Source organism: Dama dama, chromosome 20 (genome assembly GCF_033118175.1).
Source record: "Dama dama isolate Ldn47 chromosome 20, ASM3311817v1, whole genome shotgun sequence".
Classification (NCBI taxonomy): Eukaryota; Metazoa; Chordata; class Mammalia; order Artiodactyla; family Cervidae; genus Dama; species Dama dama.
The window spans coordinates 10,462,435-10,478,434 of NC_083700.1; the positions used below are offsets into that span (position 1 = coordinate 10,462,435).

At 42.4% G+C, this 16,000-nt stretch overlaps 1 protein-coding gene across 10 annotated transcripts in view; it reads right to left on the reverse strand.

Moving 5' to 3' along the window:
- The window catches only part of LOC133040535 (T-lymphocyte surface antigen Ly-9-like), a 29,080-nt gene extending 13,650 nt beyond the window's left edge, over positions 1–15,430 (reverse strand). For 4 of the 10 annotated variants that reach the window (XM_061120355.1, XM_061120357.1, XM_061120356.1 and 1 more), the window contains exons 1-7: positions 15,285–15,430; positions 11,196–11,519; positions 4,953–5,228; positions 4,110–4,448; positions 2,514–2,737; positions 1,288–1,395; positions 256–309 (exon numbers count right to left, since the gene is read on the reverse strand). In XM_061120355.1, coding sequence (XP_060976338.1) covers positions 256–309; positions 1,288–1,395; positions 2,514–2,737; positions 4,110–4,448; positions 4,953–5,228; positions 11,196–11,519; positions 15,285–15,408 — 1,449 coding nt within the window. In that variant the 5' untranslated portion in view covers positions 15,409–15,430. Of the gene's footprint in view, positions 1–255; positions 310–1,287; positions 1,396–2,467; positions 2,738–4,109; positions 4,449–4,952; positions 5,229–11,195; positions 11,520–15,284 lie in introns of all 10 variants that reach the window. The other 6 variants (XM_061120354.1, XM_061120352.1, XM_061120353.1 and 3 more) reach the window with 2 other exon arrangements.
- Between the last annotated feature and the right edge of the window lie 570 nt (positions 15,431–16,000).

Sequence of the window (16,000 nt, forward strand, 5' to 3'; positions counted from 1 at the left end):
GGGATTGGGAATACATGTAAATCCATGGCTGATTCATATTAATGTATGACAAAACCCACTGGAAAAAAAAAAATAAAAATAAAATTAAAAAAAAAAAAAGAATTATGGGGTGGTGCCCAAGATTTGCATTTCTAACAAGCTCTTGGGGATACTCATGTTGCTGGTCACACGTGCAGATCACACTCTGAGTAGCCATGTTCTGGAGCTTCTATGTGGCCTGGGACCCCATAGCCTGTGTCATTGGTGACACATTACCTGGTGTGTCAACTGACGTCTCAGCTTGACTGGAACTGAAAGCTGCGGCTGAACCTGGAAAACCAAGTTAGAGAAGAAGTGTCAATCAGGCTGTGAGAAGAGAGAGTTTCTGATTTAGTGAGAGTCAGAGGAGAGGGAGAGAGATTTCTGAAGATGTAGACAGGGAAAAGGCTTTTGGGAGGAGGGTGAACCCTGATGTGAGTACAAGCCCACAGGAAAGGATGGCCAGAGTCTAGGGTCATTTTCAGCTGAGGAGAATGCTCTGGGGCCTCCTGCCATCTCTCTGGAAGGGAGAGCTATGATCCCTCTGTGGTTGCCACTTATCAGTTTGGTTTGCTGACTCACAGTAATTCTTCCAGGGGCCCTGTGTTCTAACCAATCTGTTCTTCCTGGAAACTACTCCATCTCCCTTCAATATTCCAGAAAGAGCTGCCAATCACAAAAGTTCATCCTATTGGCCACAGTGATTAGTCCAAGCAACAGTCACATGACTTAAGTGGAGCCAATCAGGTTTCTAAGGTTCTTCAAATTGGAGTTGGTGGGGAAACATCTTTCTCTCCTTCCTGGTGTCTGAACTACCAGTACATGTGAGTCTGGAGTACAAGCTGCTCTGTTTTGGTACATTCTACCCATCCTGCCCTTCAGTTGGCTGAAGAAAGAGAGCTAAGCTGGCTCAAAGGGAAAAATAGGGATGAAATATGGAGCACTCTAGTGACTTTTGAGTCTCTGGTGACGTTTGTCTCTAGGCCAGCTCTTCCCTTCTTTCCCCAAAGATTGACCATATAAGCCCAAAGATAACAACTCACTCCCCTTGCACTTCACGTCACCCTTTTTTGTCTAAGTTAGTTTGAATTGGGTTTCAATTATTTGCAACTAAAGAGTCCCCACTGACACCCCTCCCTGATCACTCTGAGAAGAAATGAGGTTTGAGAGAGAAGGGGTAGAAGGGGATTATAAGAGGACAAGGACGTCTCCAAAGGTCCCAAGGAAATGGCCTAGTGCTGGCAGATGTCATTGATGTCAGAAACTCACATCGTCTTTTTTGCTTCCAAAAGCACCAGCCAGAGATCCCAAAGCCCAGAAGGATGAAAAGAACCACCAGGGAGAGCCCGATCCAAAACTCTGTGCTTCTCTCAGGTCCTGTGAAGAGGAAATGGGGGATATTAGTATAAGTAATAAGAAGAGAGTTAGGGCAAACTGTGGACAGAACAGAATGGCCATCCTACCTGCCTCTTAAAACCCCACACTATTGCAGAATATATTCCTTTTCATTCATTCATTCTACAACTGTTTACTGAGCAGTCATCCTCTAAGCAAGAAATTATAACAGTAAGGCAGGTACCACCCCTGGATAGAGAGGTTTATGGCTTGTCTAGTGTCACAGAGAACCTGAGCTGGGATTTGAATGCAGGCTGCCAGACTCTAAAACACCCTTATCCATCGTATCACTGCCCTTCTCTAAAAGTGGCATAAGGAGAATTCTAGGTAGTGAGTCCAGATTACTATTGATCAGGGCTCTAAACCCATTTGCCAGTCACAGCCTGACTCAGCATTTTCACATCCTGGGTGACCTTTGTTTTTCTCCCCTCTACTTCTTGCTAGGGAAGAGCAGAGCATAGAATGCAGAATCTCAATCCTGCTTTTGCTGTGTGATCTTGGTTAGTACGACTGAGGAATTAAGCTATTTAATTTAAATTAATTAAAATTAAAATTTAAAAAGTTACTCAATTCCTAATCGAAAAACTGTTGAGTATATTTAGAACAAGTTGGATATAAATATATTTTTTCAATGACAAATTTTATGAAATCTGAATACAGATCAAGTACTTCCCATGAGAAGAGAAGTACTTCATTGAGATGTGCCATAAGGGTAAAGCACATCTTGGATTTCAAAGGCTTCATACGAACTGAAATGCAAATTATGTCATGAATAATTCTTTGTATTGATTACATGTTGAAGGATGATATTTTGGATATCTTGGGTAAAATAAAATATATGATTAAAATTAATTTTACCTTTGTTTTTGCCTTTTCTATATGACTTAAAAATTTAAATTACCTATGTGACTTCTGTTATATTTCTATTGGCATGTGCTGCTCTAAAGACTCTCACTCTGCTTGCTGCACTTCATAAAGAACCGCTCAGAAGGAAAACTCTTAGGTCCAAGGACCCAAGGCTCTGAGGTCTGGCTGAACAGAGATGGGGAGCAACCTGGACAGAGGTCCCTAGAAAGAAACTGCCAGGAGCTGTTGCTGACAGGGTTGCTGGCCGTGCAGTTGAAGTTGGGGTGTTTTTCTCCACTTCTCCAGGAGATGCTGAGGTGAGCTCCCCCTTGGGAAATGACAGCTCCTTTAGGCAGAGGTGTCCATTCATATGTCACATTGTGTCCACTGTCCTCCACTGAGCATGTCAGGCTGATCTTGCAGATGCCGTCCTTTGTGAGCCCAAGGCTCCTTGTGACTTTTGGCTTCTTCAGCCTCTCTGTGTGAGGAGAAAGGCAGACCAGCTTTGGAGTCAGGCCCACACACTGGGCAGGGACCATTCAAAATATATTCATTAAGTTGTGCATTGACACTGCCTTAGGGCTGGGAAGGTTCACCTGGCCTTTCCTTTGGTTGCTATGAAATCTCAGCTTATCACTTGATGATCAGATATGTGAAGTGAAGTGAAGTCGCTCAGTCGTGTCTGACTCTTTGCGACCCCATGGACTGTAGCCTACCAGGCTCCTCCGTCCATGGGATTCTCCAGGCAAGAATACTGGAGTGGGTTGCCATTTCCTTCTCCAGGGAATCTTCCCGACCCAGGGATTGAACCCAGGTCTCCCACATTGTAGGCAGGCACTTTAACCTCTGAACCACCAGGGAAGCCCATGTATAGAAGAGTTAATGAAAGGTGAAAAGACATACTATAAAAGACATCATTCTATATGGTATACTGTGAAGAACAAGCAAACCAATCAGTGCAGATAAGCACAATGCTTCTACCTGCCCTGAGATCCTCCAAGGCTTACATTCTGAGGTCCCATCATCTAATTTGTTTGCTTACATGAGATAAGGAATATAGAAAGGAGAGCAGAGCACTGTCGCAGAGTAAGCACTTAATAAATACTAGCAATTTTAAAAGCAACATATGGCTGGCACACTTTGTTCCCAGTTTCTTATTCCTTTTACTTGATTTTCTTCCTGGTTCTTTGATATTTGAGTAACAGTAGGCAACAATAGCTGTGAACTAGCTGACTTACATATTTTAACAGGATCATGGATTGTGACTACTTTCCCAAGTACTGAGACATCAACACGCCCAGGCAGGAAATAGGTTGACCATGTCTGAATGGTACAGGTGAAGGAGCTGGCAAATATAAATTATACAAACTGTCCAGCAAAGCTCCAGTGAAGCCCAAGGTGGAGGAGGGAGACTCTGAGTTCTGTCCTTCACACTTAGGGAAGCTGAGTACCCTTCCAAGCTCTTGGAGCTCACAGGATGTTAAAGACTTTCTCACAGTCTTCTGTGATTTTACCCCAGGCAGCTTTGCCTTTATACAAAATTGCAGTGTTCTATAAACATACATGTTGTAGAGTTCCTGGTCCCACCCATAAATCAATGCAGGAGGACAGGGCAGGTACCAAAAGTTGTTTGGTTGAGGCTTAACTGGAAGCCTAGAAGGGGGCCCTGAGCAGGGAGATTTTGCCCATCTGCTGGTTGTATTGTCCTCCTGTGAACTGACTGGTGTGAACTGAGTAGTTGTCTTAGTGGTCTAAGGCATTTTGTAGGAGGAGGGAGGTGGGATAGGCAGCAGAGAGAGAAATCTTTCAGGAAAGGAATCTAATGATGGGTGCTCAACTCAGAAACTCACGGTAGATGCGCAGATTGATGTGCTTCACGCTGGCAATTCCGGCATTTGAGCACATGTAGGCATGGTAGAGGCCAGCATGCTCCATCTTTAGCTGGATAATCTTTAGAGAGTAGTCTTGGCTTGAGACCCACACTGTGTTCTGATCCGGATTCTTGAACTCAATGAGTTGATTGGCTATTCCTTCTTCTCTCCACTCTTTGCTGATAATAGACGTGTTAAACATCCAGACAACATTGTCTATGTGCTGACTGTCCAGGAGTGCCAGGGACAGGGTGATGGACTCCCCAAGGACCCCTAGCACCGTCTCCCCCATTGATCCTCCTCGGGAGGCTCCTAGATCTGTGGTCAGAGGTGAGATATTGCAATTTCAGCCACTGGTCCTGACCCCTTGACCCTCAGCCTGCCTGAAGGGACTGAAGTCCCTGAGACCCTCCTGCCCAGGATCTCTTCTCCCCTTTTCTGATGAGGCATCCCTTCTGCTTTCCCATGGCCACTTGTCATGCACAATTAAGCACCCGGCTCTGCCTAGTGCATACCCAGGCCTCTCCTGCCTCTCTGCTGTTTTGAGGACATCTGAGGAGACACCCCCTACCCCAGCAAAGAGCAATCTAGATTTCTGCATCCATACATTCTTTCCTTCTCTCTGCAGACTCTTAGGGTTTCACAGTGCCCTGGGAGTGCCTAAGTCCCCTGTCAGTCTCTCTTAGCCTCTTGAGGGAAGAGAAAAAGGAATCTGCAAGTCTGTTCGCTTACCTCACTATTCCATCTGTGTCCTGCCAGAATCCTGGGGTTTAGACTCTATAGCTGCTTAGACTATTTCTGGGCCTTATTGAAGCCAGTTACCTGTGCAGAACTGCGAGACATGGACAGGGTAGGAGCTGCTCTGGCTGACTGGGTTCTTGGCTGTGCAGGTGTATGGTAGGTCTGCGTCACAGGGCAACCAGGAGACGATGAGAGTAGGGTCCCCCCAGGATTCAGAAGCATGAGGATCCCTCGAAGTCCATTTGTACTGAACATCTCCCCCTGCCCCCTCCACAGAGCATACCAGGGTGATGGTACAGGAGGCATTCTCAGACACGTTCACAGACTGTATGGTGACTTGGGGCTCCTGCAGCTGTTCTGCAAGGACAATGGTAATGAAAAGACTACTCTGACTGCTTCCCCAGCAGGAAAGGGCTAAGGAAAAAATATGGGGATGGTAGAGGAGCAGAGGGCGGAAGGGAGAGGCCAGCATTGTCTGTTCCTGTGGGAAGTTTTTCTTTCTTTTTTACTTAGTTTCCCACAAAGGTTGACTGCCTTTCCTCTGTGCTTACCTAGTACCCTCTACAGGTGTTATCATTGTGACTCAACATGACAACAGTCTTAATACTCTCTCTCCCCCACCAGTCTGTGAATTTCTTAAAGACAGAGCCAGTATACATACCTAAACATCCAGCACCTGCCTGACCCATGAAAGGCACTCATGAATCTTTGGTAAATGTTAATAAATGAATGAATTGAGCTAGCCTCAGACTCTAGGGAGTTGGAAGCTCTGCCTCTGTAATTTGAGTTGCCCTTGCCTTTTGGTCTAAATTTGGAACCCATTTTGCTTTCAGACTTTCTTCCTGGTCCTCTCCTTCCCTTTTGTTCCATTTCCTCTGTTCACAGTGTGTGTGTGTGCATGTGTGTGTGTGTGTGTGTGTGTGTGTGTAAGTTCATTTTCTTTTTTATGGAATAGGCAATATATAAAATAGAAATTGCAAAGATACAAAAGGTATACACACACACACACACACACACACACACACACACACACACACAAAGAAACAAGCTCTCTTGCCCCTAGCCACCCAATTTTTCTCCTTAGGAATTATTGTTCCTGGAGGGAATTAGTGTTATGAATTTCTTGTTGATCTTTTCAGAGATATTCTAGTTATAGGCACATGTATGATAGCATATTATACATATAGTCCTGAAGCTTTTAAAAATTTTAATAATATATTTTGGAAACGGTTGTATATTAGTATATATTAAGTTGGTTCTTTCTGTTTCTCTTAACTGCATAGAATTCTATTTCCTTAATATACATAGAGCTCCCTGCAAATCAGTCAAAAATATCAAACAATATGATAGAAAAATTAGGACATAGGCTTAGGCTTAATTTTGTGTCCCCCCCCCTTCCTGCCCCAAATGCATATGTTGAAGTCTTAACCCCCAGTACCTCAGAGTGTGATTGAATATAGCACTGTATTTGGAAACAAAGGTAATTAATTTAAAATCAGTTCATTAGGATGGCCCCTAGTCCAACATGACTGACGTCCTTTAAAAAAAAGTTGCAGGATATAAAATAAACACATAGAAATCCCTTGCATTCCTATACACTAACAATGAGAAAACAGAGAAATTAAGGAAACAATTCCATTCACCATTGCAACGAAAACAATAAAATACTTAGGAATGTATCTACCTAAAGAAACAAAAGACCTATATATAGAAAACTATAAAACACTGATGAAAGAAATAAAAAAGGACACAAATAGATGGAGAAATATACCATGTTCATGGATCAGCAGAATCAATATAGTGAAAACGAGTATACTATCCAAAGCAATCTATAAATTTAATGCAATCCCTATCAACCTACCAACAGTATTCTTCACAGAACTAGAACAAATAGTTTCACAATTTGTATGGAAATACAAAACACCTCGAATAGCTAAAGCAATCTTGAGAAAGAAGAATGGAACTGGAAGAATCAACCTGCTTGACTTCACTCTCTACTACAAAGCCACAGTCATCAAGACAGTATGGTACTGGCACAAAGACAGAATTATAGATCAATGGAACAAAATAGAAAGCCCAGAGATAAATCCATGCACATATGGACACCTTATCTTTGACAAAGGAGGCAAGAATATACAATGGAGAAAAGAAAATCTCTTTAACCAGTGGTGCTGGGAAAACTGGTCAACCATTTGTAAAAGAATGAAACTAGAACACTTTCTAACACCATACACAAAAATAAACTCAAAATGGATTAAAGATCCAAATGTAAGACCAGAAACCATAAAACTCCTAGAGGAAAACATAGGCAAAACATTCTCTGATATAAATCACAGCAGAATCCTCTATGACCCACCTCCCAGAATAATGGAAATAAAAGCAAAAATAAACAAATGAGACTTAATTAAACTTAAGTGCTTTTGCACAATAAAGGAAACGATAAGCAAGGTTTAAAGACAGCCTTAAGAATGGGAGAACATAATAGCAAACAAAGTAACTGACAAAGAATTAATCTAAAAAATATACAAGCAGCTCCTGCAGCTCAATTCCAGAAAAAAAAAAAAAAAAAAAAAATGACCCAATCAAAAAATGGGCCAAAGAACTAAACAGACATTTCCCCAAAGGAGACATACAGATGGCTAACAAATACATGAAAAGATGCCCAACATCACTCATTATCAGTGAAATGCAAATCAAAACCACAATGAGGTACCATTACACACCAGTCAGGATGGCTGCTATCCAAAAGCCTACAAGCAATAAATGCTGGAGAGGGCATGGAGAAAAGGGAACCCTCTTACACTGTTGGTGGGAATGCAAACTAGTACAGCCGCTATGGAGAACAGTGTGGAGATTCCTTAAAAAACTGGAAATAGAACTGCCATATGACCCAGCAATCCCACTGCTGGACATACATACACACTGAGGAAACCAGAATTGAAAGAGACCCATGTACCTCAATGTTCATCACAGCACTGTTTACAATAGCCAGGACATGGAAGCAACCTAGATGTCCATTGGCAGATGAATGGAAAAGAAAGCTGTTGTACATATACATAATGGAATATTACTCTGCTATTAAAAAGAATACATTTGAATCAGTTCTAATGAGGTGGATGAAATTGGAGCCTATTATGTAGAGTGAAGTAAGTCAGAAAGAAAAACACCAATACAGCATACTAATGCATATATATGGAATTTAGAAAGATGGTAATGATGACCCTATATGTGAGACAGCAAAAGAGACACAGATGTAAAGAACAGTCTTTTGGACTCTTTGGGAGAAGGCGAGGGTGGGATGATTTGAGAAGGTAGCTTTAAAACGTGTATATTATCATATGTGAAGTGGACCACCGGTCCAGGTTTGATGCATGAGACAGGGCGTTCAGGGCCGGTGCACTGGGATGACCCTGGGGGATGGGATTGGGAGGGAGGTGGGAGGGGGGTTCTGGATGGGGAACACATATGTGCCTGTGGCTGATTCATGTCGATGTTTGGCAAAAACCACTAGAATGTTGTAAAGAAATTAACCTCCAATTAAAATAAATAAATTAATTAAAAAAAAAAAAAACAACAACAAAAAAAGAAGAGGAGACTGAGATCAAGACAACATAGAGACAACCATCTGTGGACATAGGGAAAGAAGGTGGCTGTATGCAAGCCAAAGAAAGAAGCCTCAGAAGAAACCAAACCTGCTGACATCTTAACCAGCCTTCTGAGTTGTGAAAAAAATAAATCTTTCTTGTTTAAGTCATTCGGTCTGTGCTGTTTTGCTATGACAGCCCTAGCAAACCAATACAGACTTTTGCACCACACCTGGGGTGCTACTGTGACAAATTCCCAAAAATGTTGAGTGACTTTGGGACTGGTTAATGGATAGAAGCTGGAAGAGTTTTAAGATGCATGTGAGAAAAAGCCTAGATTGTCTTCAAGAGACCGTTCATAAAAACAGGGATGTTAAAGGGGATTCTGGTAAGAGCTTAAAAGGAAAGAAGACAGCTGTAGAGAAATCCTCTATTATCTCAGAGATAGACATATATTATCATCAACATAACATTGGTAGAAATATAAACATTAACGGTGTTCCTGGTAAGGTATTAGTTGAAAATGAAGAACATGTTATTGGAGGAAAAGTGATACTTATTATAAAGCAGCAAAGAACTTAGACAAATTGTGTTCTACTTTTGAACGTTTAAGTGATGAACTTATTGTTCAGTTAAGGAGATCTCCAAGCAAAGTGCTGAGGGCACTATTTGTTTTCTCCTTTTGTGCTGTGCTTAGTCGCTCAGTTGAGTCTGATTCTTTGCGACCCCATGGACCATAGGCTGCCAGGCTCCTCTGTTTGTGGAATTCTTCAGGCAAGAATACTGGAGTGGATTGCCATGCCCTCTTCCAGAGGATCTTCCCAACCCAGGGGTTGAACCCAGGTCTCCTGCATTGCAGGTGGATTCTTTACTAACTGAGCTACCCGGGAAGCCTGTTTTCTCCTTTTGCTCATAGTAAAATGTCAGAAAGGAAAGATAAATTGAGGAAGGAATTGTTAAGCCAGAAGAAACCAGAATTTGAAAATTTGGGAAAGTCTCAGCCTATCTATACTGTAAAATAATAATAATAATAATGAGAATTTGTGTCTGGAGAAAACACTGAGAGTATGGATAGACAATGGTGTGATTCATGGATCCAATCAACTGTCTAAGTAGAAATTCTGCCAGCTTGGATTAAACAGACACAGATGGCACTAAATGAAGGAAGGATATCAGATTTGGGAGATTTTCAAGAATGAGCCAGTAGAGATATCCCACTGAGATCATCCCTTTTCCTTCAGGAAAAGGGAAGAATGGCCCCATGGGAAGTTCAGAGGTTAACGGGTCTGCCACTGGCATCACGAGCCTAAAGGATGTAGGCCCAGGGAATGTTGGTGGGGGTGGTCCTTGAACCTTAAAAAGATGTGGTACTCAGTCATAAAAAAAAAGAAAAAGAATTCCATTTATAGCAACTTGGATGGGCCTAGAGATTGTCATACTGAGTGAAGTAAGTCAAACAGAGAAAGACATCATATGATATTGCTTATACATGGAATCTTAAAAATGAACTTATCTGTAAAACAGAAATAGAGTTAAAGATGTAAAAAATAAACTTCTGGTTACCAGAGAGGGCGAAGGATAAATTGGGAGATTGGTATTTACATATACACAGTACTACATATAAAATAGATTAACTAATAGGGACCTACTGTATAGTCCCTGTGTATGGAACAGGGACTCTACTCAATATTCTGTAATGGCCTATATGGGAAAAGAATCTAAGAAAGAGTGGATATACATACATGTATAACAGATTTACTATGCTGTACATCTGAAACTAACACTACATTGTAAATTAACTATATCCCAATAAAAATTTTTTAAAAATCTAATGGAATTTGCCTTAATAGGATTAGACTTGCTTGGGACCTGTGACCCCTTTCTTCTTTCCAATTTCTCCCTTTTGGAATGTAAATGTCTACTGTGTCCCTGTGCCAACATGGGTAACTTGTCTGGTTCCACAGGTCCATAACTGGAGAGGAATTTTGCCTCAAATCTCACTTACATATGATTTAGATGATATCTAGAAAAGATTTTGAATTTGATGATGGAATGAGTTAAGACTTTGTGGGCTGTTGAGATGAGGTGAATGTATTTTGTGACAAAGAAAAGAGTTTGGGGGGACCAGAGACCACAGTGCTATTTTTATTCTTATTCAGTGGGCTGAATAAAAATTCCTATGTTGAAGTCATAATCCCTAGTACCTCAGAATGTGGCTGTATTTGGTGACAGAGCCTTTAAAGAGATAATTAAGTTAAAGTGGAGTTGTGATGTGGGCCTTAATCCAGTATGACTGGCGTTCTTATAAAAAGAGGAGACTAACACGGACAATGCAGACAGAGGGAGCACCATGTGAGAACACATCAAAATGCCGGCCATCTGCAAGCCAAGGAGTGAGGCTCAGAAGAAATCAAGCTTGCCGACACCTGATCTTGGACTTCAAGCCTCCAGACTTGTGAGAAAATGCATTTCAGTTGTTTAAATGACCCAGTCTGTGATATTTTGTTATGGCAACTCTAACAAGCTAATACAGACAGATAAACAATATTAACAGAGAGAGAATCCAAATGGCTCTTAACCCTATTTTAGTTGTTTTTCACTCTTGATGTCTGTACTTATGAAATTGGGTGAAAATGGCCAACATCATTGCTCTCTTCATCTTAGATAAATTCCTGCAGAGGAAAAAAGACTACTTTTAAAAATAAAAGGTCAAAGCTCACATGTGCTCTCTGGAACTCACCATAGATATATAAGATGAATCTCTCATTGATGTCTTCAGATCCCTCTTGGTTTATCCGGGCTTTGTATGAACCAGCATCTTTCAGAGTCAGCTTGTTAATAGACAAAGAGTTATTTTCTGGGATGTCTATTCGCCCTTGGTAGCTTTTGTCTAACAACAAAATCTTTCCACTTGGGAATGCTACAGCAATAGCATCTTTGGGACCACTCCAGGTGATGTGCTCAACTTCTGCATCCACTGAAATGTTCAGGGAGAGAATCACTGAATCCCCTAGAATGCCTTTCACCACTGTTGAGGCTGATTCCTTTTCAGAGGCTCCTTGCCCTGCAGAGACAAAAGAGGGACTTGGAGAAGCAGCTGGGATCCTCTAGCCAGCATTCATTCATTTGTTTGTTATTCATGCATGCATTCATGCAGTCATTCATTCATTCTAAAAACATATGTTGATAATAAATGCTAGATGTTGAGAAATGAGATGATATTTTGGCTGTCCTCCCTCTAGGTCCATTGCTTAGCAAAGTTATTCTCTCTCATGATGTTCTCTCTCATGAATGTAGCTACAATAATCAATACAGAAGACTTTATAGGCTTCTATTCCACAAGGAAATGATAATGGTGACTTTGGATGAATTTCTGAATTTCCCTGAGAATCAGTTTACTCATCTATAAGCTAGAAATGTCCCACTTGTACCATCTTCCTCCAGAAATGTGTTAGAGATGAAATAAAATCAGGTTGCTATAAATCATAAAGGACTAATGAGGTAAAAAAGCAGCACTTTTAAAAAAACAAGATGTATTGATGGATGACTAAATCAGTGGATAGATGAATAGGTGTGTGATATAGCAAGAAAAGTAAAACCCCAATGGGAGAACTGAGATGGGAGGTATCTGAGTGTTCACTGAAAAATTCTTGCAAGTTTTCTGTATATTTGAGAATTTTCATAATAAAATACTGGGAACAAAAAAAAGCATCTTTCACCTCTATTATCACCTTACCTTTTCCTCAGTGTCCAGGGAATCTCAGCTTAACTTTGACTTGGCCAGGAAAATCTGGTCTATCCTTAGGATAAAGGCTTGGGGTTGGGTAGCATTGATTAAGCACCTGATTTCCTCATCTCAGGAAAGACTCAGATCGCTGATAACTGTTGTTTCCAAGGCTTCCAGAGGTCTGACATTTGGCTACAGCAGCTTATTTCCTTGGAGAGGCCTTGTGAGTTCTGCTGAGTGACTCCAGCCTGGATTCCCAGATTCCAGGCTTCTAAGACTCTTAAGAGCGCTCTGTAAACCCTAGACTAAATCAGATGGGTTCAGGACTCAGATTATTCCCACCAGAATTTTGGGTGGAAAAATATGTAGAGAATGTTGGAGAGAGAGGAGAGGCCAAAGAATAGCTGGGAGGAATGGGAAAAGTTTGAAGTGTGTTCTTAAAGCCTAAAGGTCACAGGAAACACAGATGCAGGGTGCAGACTGGTGCAGGCCAGGGCAGTGGTCTCTGCCGAGACCCCCATCAGCTGAGCACTTGGACCTTCCAGAGAGACTGCCAGAGAAGATACAGGACTAGACACCCAGGACGTGAGAGGGTCTGTTCAGGTAGACTCTGGGGCAGATTCAGAAGACAGAAGTTCAGCTGATGTGATGGTGGTTTGATGTTGCCTAAAAGAGAGCTCTTGTCATCCAGAAGACCCTGCTTATGATTGCTATGTGCGTATTAGGCACTTTGTAGAAATCATTCATTTGAATTCTCAAAATTAATCTCATAAGTAGCCCTTTTTTTCTGATAAGGAACTGAAATTTAGAGAGTTTAAGCCACTTGCCTGAGATTACAGGGTTGATCAGTGGCAAAACCCAGATTCTGGGTAGATGATACCCTGGGGTATAAAGGCTGGGAGCACTGATGACCCCATCCTGGGAGCCCAGAAGGTGGTAGGTCTTGGCTGGGGGCATATGAATGTGTCTTGACCTTGTCTCTCCTCACAACAATGGTAAACAAAACTCACACATGTCAGTGGGAGGAGCGTGATGTGGTTCCTACAGGTCAGATCCTATTGCAGCAAGCAGTGCTACATAGGTCCCATACAGGAGTTGCAGGTATCATCCATCTTATCTTGAACTACATCGTTTGACAAATTATTAAATGGAGGGTTTAAAGATTGTGATAACTGAATTTGACTTGCCCATTCTTTAATATTTTCTGAATAATGTACTTATATCAATGATTATTATAATAACAAACATAGCTTCCACCAACTGTATGCCAAGCATTTACACATACATCCTTAATCTATAAAACAGTCTTGCATAGTACATCTTATTGTTTGTATTCTACACTTAAGAAGTAGAGACTCACACTCCTGATAAATGATGGAACAAGAACTTAATTTCAAATATTCCTGATATTAAAGCTGGGGGCAGGGGGTTGGACTTGTTCACCCTACTGCCTCCTAAGTTCCTGAAAGCACTCCTTGGACACACGGAAGCATCAAGAAAACTGCTTTCTAGACCAAAACAGTGAGGCTCGAGGTCACCCTGACTGGTGGTATCACAGAGGGAGATATCTCTTTGCACTGAACTGTTTGAAATTCACTTTTTTGACCATCTGGATGGCGTTGAATGTGGCTAATTCCAGGTTTATCCAACACAACAAGGAAGTACCCCAAGAGTTAAGTGTGAATATAAATAGCCTTGCTGCTACCTGTGTTCTTATGGTAAACAAAGATGAAATAGAAAGTGAAGAGAGGTTAGACTGAAATCCAGCCTGAGGTCTGGGGTCCCTCTACCCCTATACATGCATCTGAGAGTTTTCTAGAGTTCTGCTCACTGCTCAGCCACTAACTTCATCCTTACTACTGTGAGGTCCCTGGTGCTCCTGCATTATCCTCTCAAATCCCTGATGAGGAAGCAGAATTCCAGAGGGACAGTAACTGCCACTGTGTCAGTGGTTGAGACCCTTCCTGGGTACTGGTGTCAGCTCTGCCCATTGGAGAGAGATGGCTCAGGCCATGCTCCTGAGAATAGTTCCCAGAAACTAGCAGAAATTGGGCCTTCATGGGGAGGTAGAATGTTGGGGAGAAAAGATATTCAGATAGAAGCCAACTAGCTGAGGGCCACCAGACCATCTCCAGATGCCCAGTGAAGCTTCCAAACATGTGATAAACAAGGCAGAATATAAAAAGAAGCTCTAGCAGTATTATCTGGAGAAGGCAACAGCAACCCACTCTAGTACTCTTGCCTGGAGAATCCCATGTGTAGAGGAGCCTGGTAGGCTGCAATCTGTGGGATCCTTAAGAGTCAGGCACGACTGAGCAACTTCACTTTCACTTTTCACTTTCATGCATTGGCAATCCACTTCAGTATTCTTGCCCAGAGAATTCCAGGGACAGAGGAGCCTAGTGGGCTGCCATCTATGGGGTCGCACAGAGTTGGACACGACTGAAGCGACTTAGCAGCAGTAGCAGCAGCAGCAGTCCTATCCTTCCCTTGGAAACTGGTGGGTGGTTTGTTATCAGGACAAGCTTCTTGTATCCCTCTGTAGGTCTTACCCACATTGCATAGGGAACAAACTCATCGTGCAGCATTTCTTATTCTGAAAATGTAAGGGCAAGAGGAATAGAGTCTGAACCTGGGGTTATTTGAGTCTGGGGCTAGAAATTCACCTACTCATGGTGTGTAACTATGTATACTCACACACACACACACACACACACACACACACACACACACACAGCTCACAGTAAGGTGGAACCTGCAGAAAAATTACCAAAAGGAGACGGTTTCCTGCTTTTAACAACTAGTGCTGTGTGCCATGCTCAGTTGCTCAGTCATGTCCGAATCTTTGTGACCCCAGCAACTGTAGTCCACCAGGTTCCTCTGTCCACGGAGTTTATCAGGCAAGAATACTGGAGTGTGATGCCATTTCCTCCTCTAGGAGATCTTCCAGCCCTGGGATGGAACCCACAGCTCCTGTGGCTCCTGCATTGGCAGGCAGATTCTTTACCACTGTGCCACCTGGGAAGCCCTTACATAACTAGAGTCCCCAGCAAAAATGTGACCAGCCTCATGGGAATACCAGTGGCCACAATGTGGACTTACCTATGAGCAAGAAGAGGAGAAGGGTCCATAGACAGGGAGAGAGTACGTGTGGTTGACTCTTCGGTGGCTTATTGGAGAAAGGTTGCAGAACCCAGTCATCTGTGTGTCTCCTTGGGCTCGCCATGATGATCTACTTTCAGATTACAGGCTGGAGGGGGAAGCACTTACCACAGCTTCCGCAGCTGTGTGTGTGTGTGTGTGTGTGTGTCCCAGCGAGGGCTGTTTATACCAAGCACCACAGACTGGTATATGCTCAGGCTGGGGTAGAGCTCCCAAGTCTATTATTAACCTTCACAGTACTTGCAAACCTATAAGGGCATAACTTGCTTCAGTCTCAGGAGACTTACGTTCTAAACTTGGCTCTGAAGATGCCCCTTACAGATCTCTACCTCCTGGTATAGATAACTAGTACATGCCCTGGTGTAATCAACTCTTCTTGAGTATGAGATGGATTTAGTGACTTGCTTCTAGTGAGTAGAATGTGGCAGAAGGGATGGGATGTGCCTTCCATTTTGGACTGACTCTCTCTACCCTCCCTTCACACCCGCATCCTTCCCTGACCTCATGCTAGGAGATAGGTATTATGTTGTAAGGATGGCCTCCAGTCAGCAAGGAACTAATGTCAACAGTTGATGAGATCTTGAGGACTTCCAAGAGCCTTGGAGGTGAAATTGGAAGTGAATCCTCCCCTGGGAGGGCCTTGAAATGACTGTAGT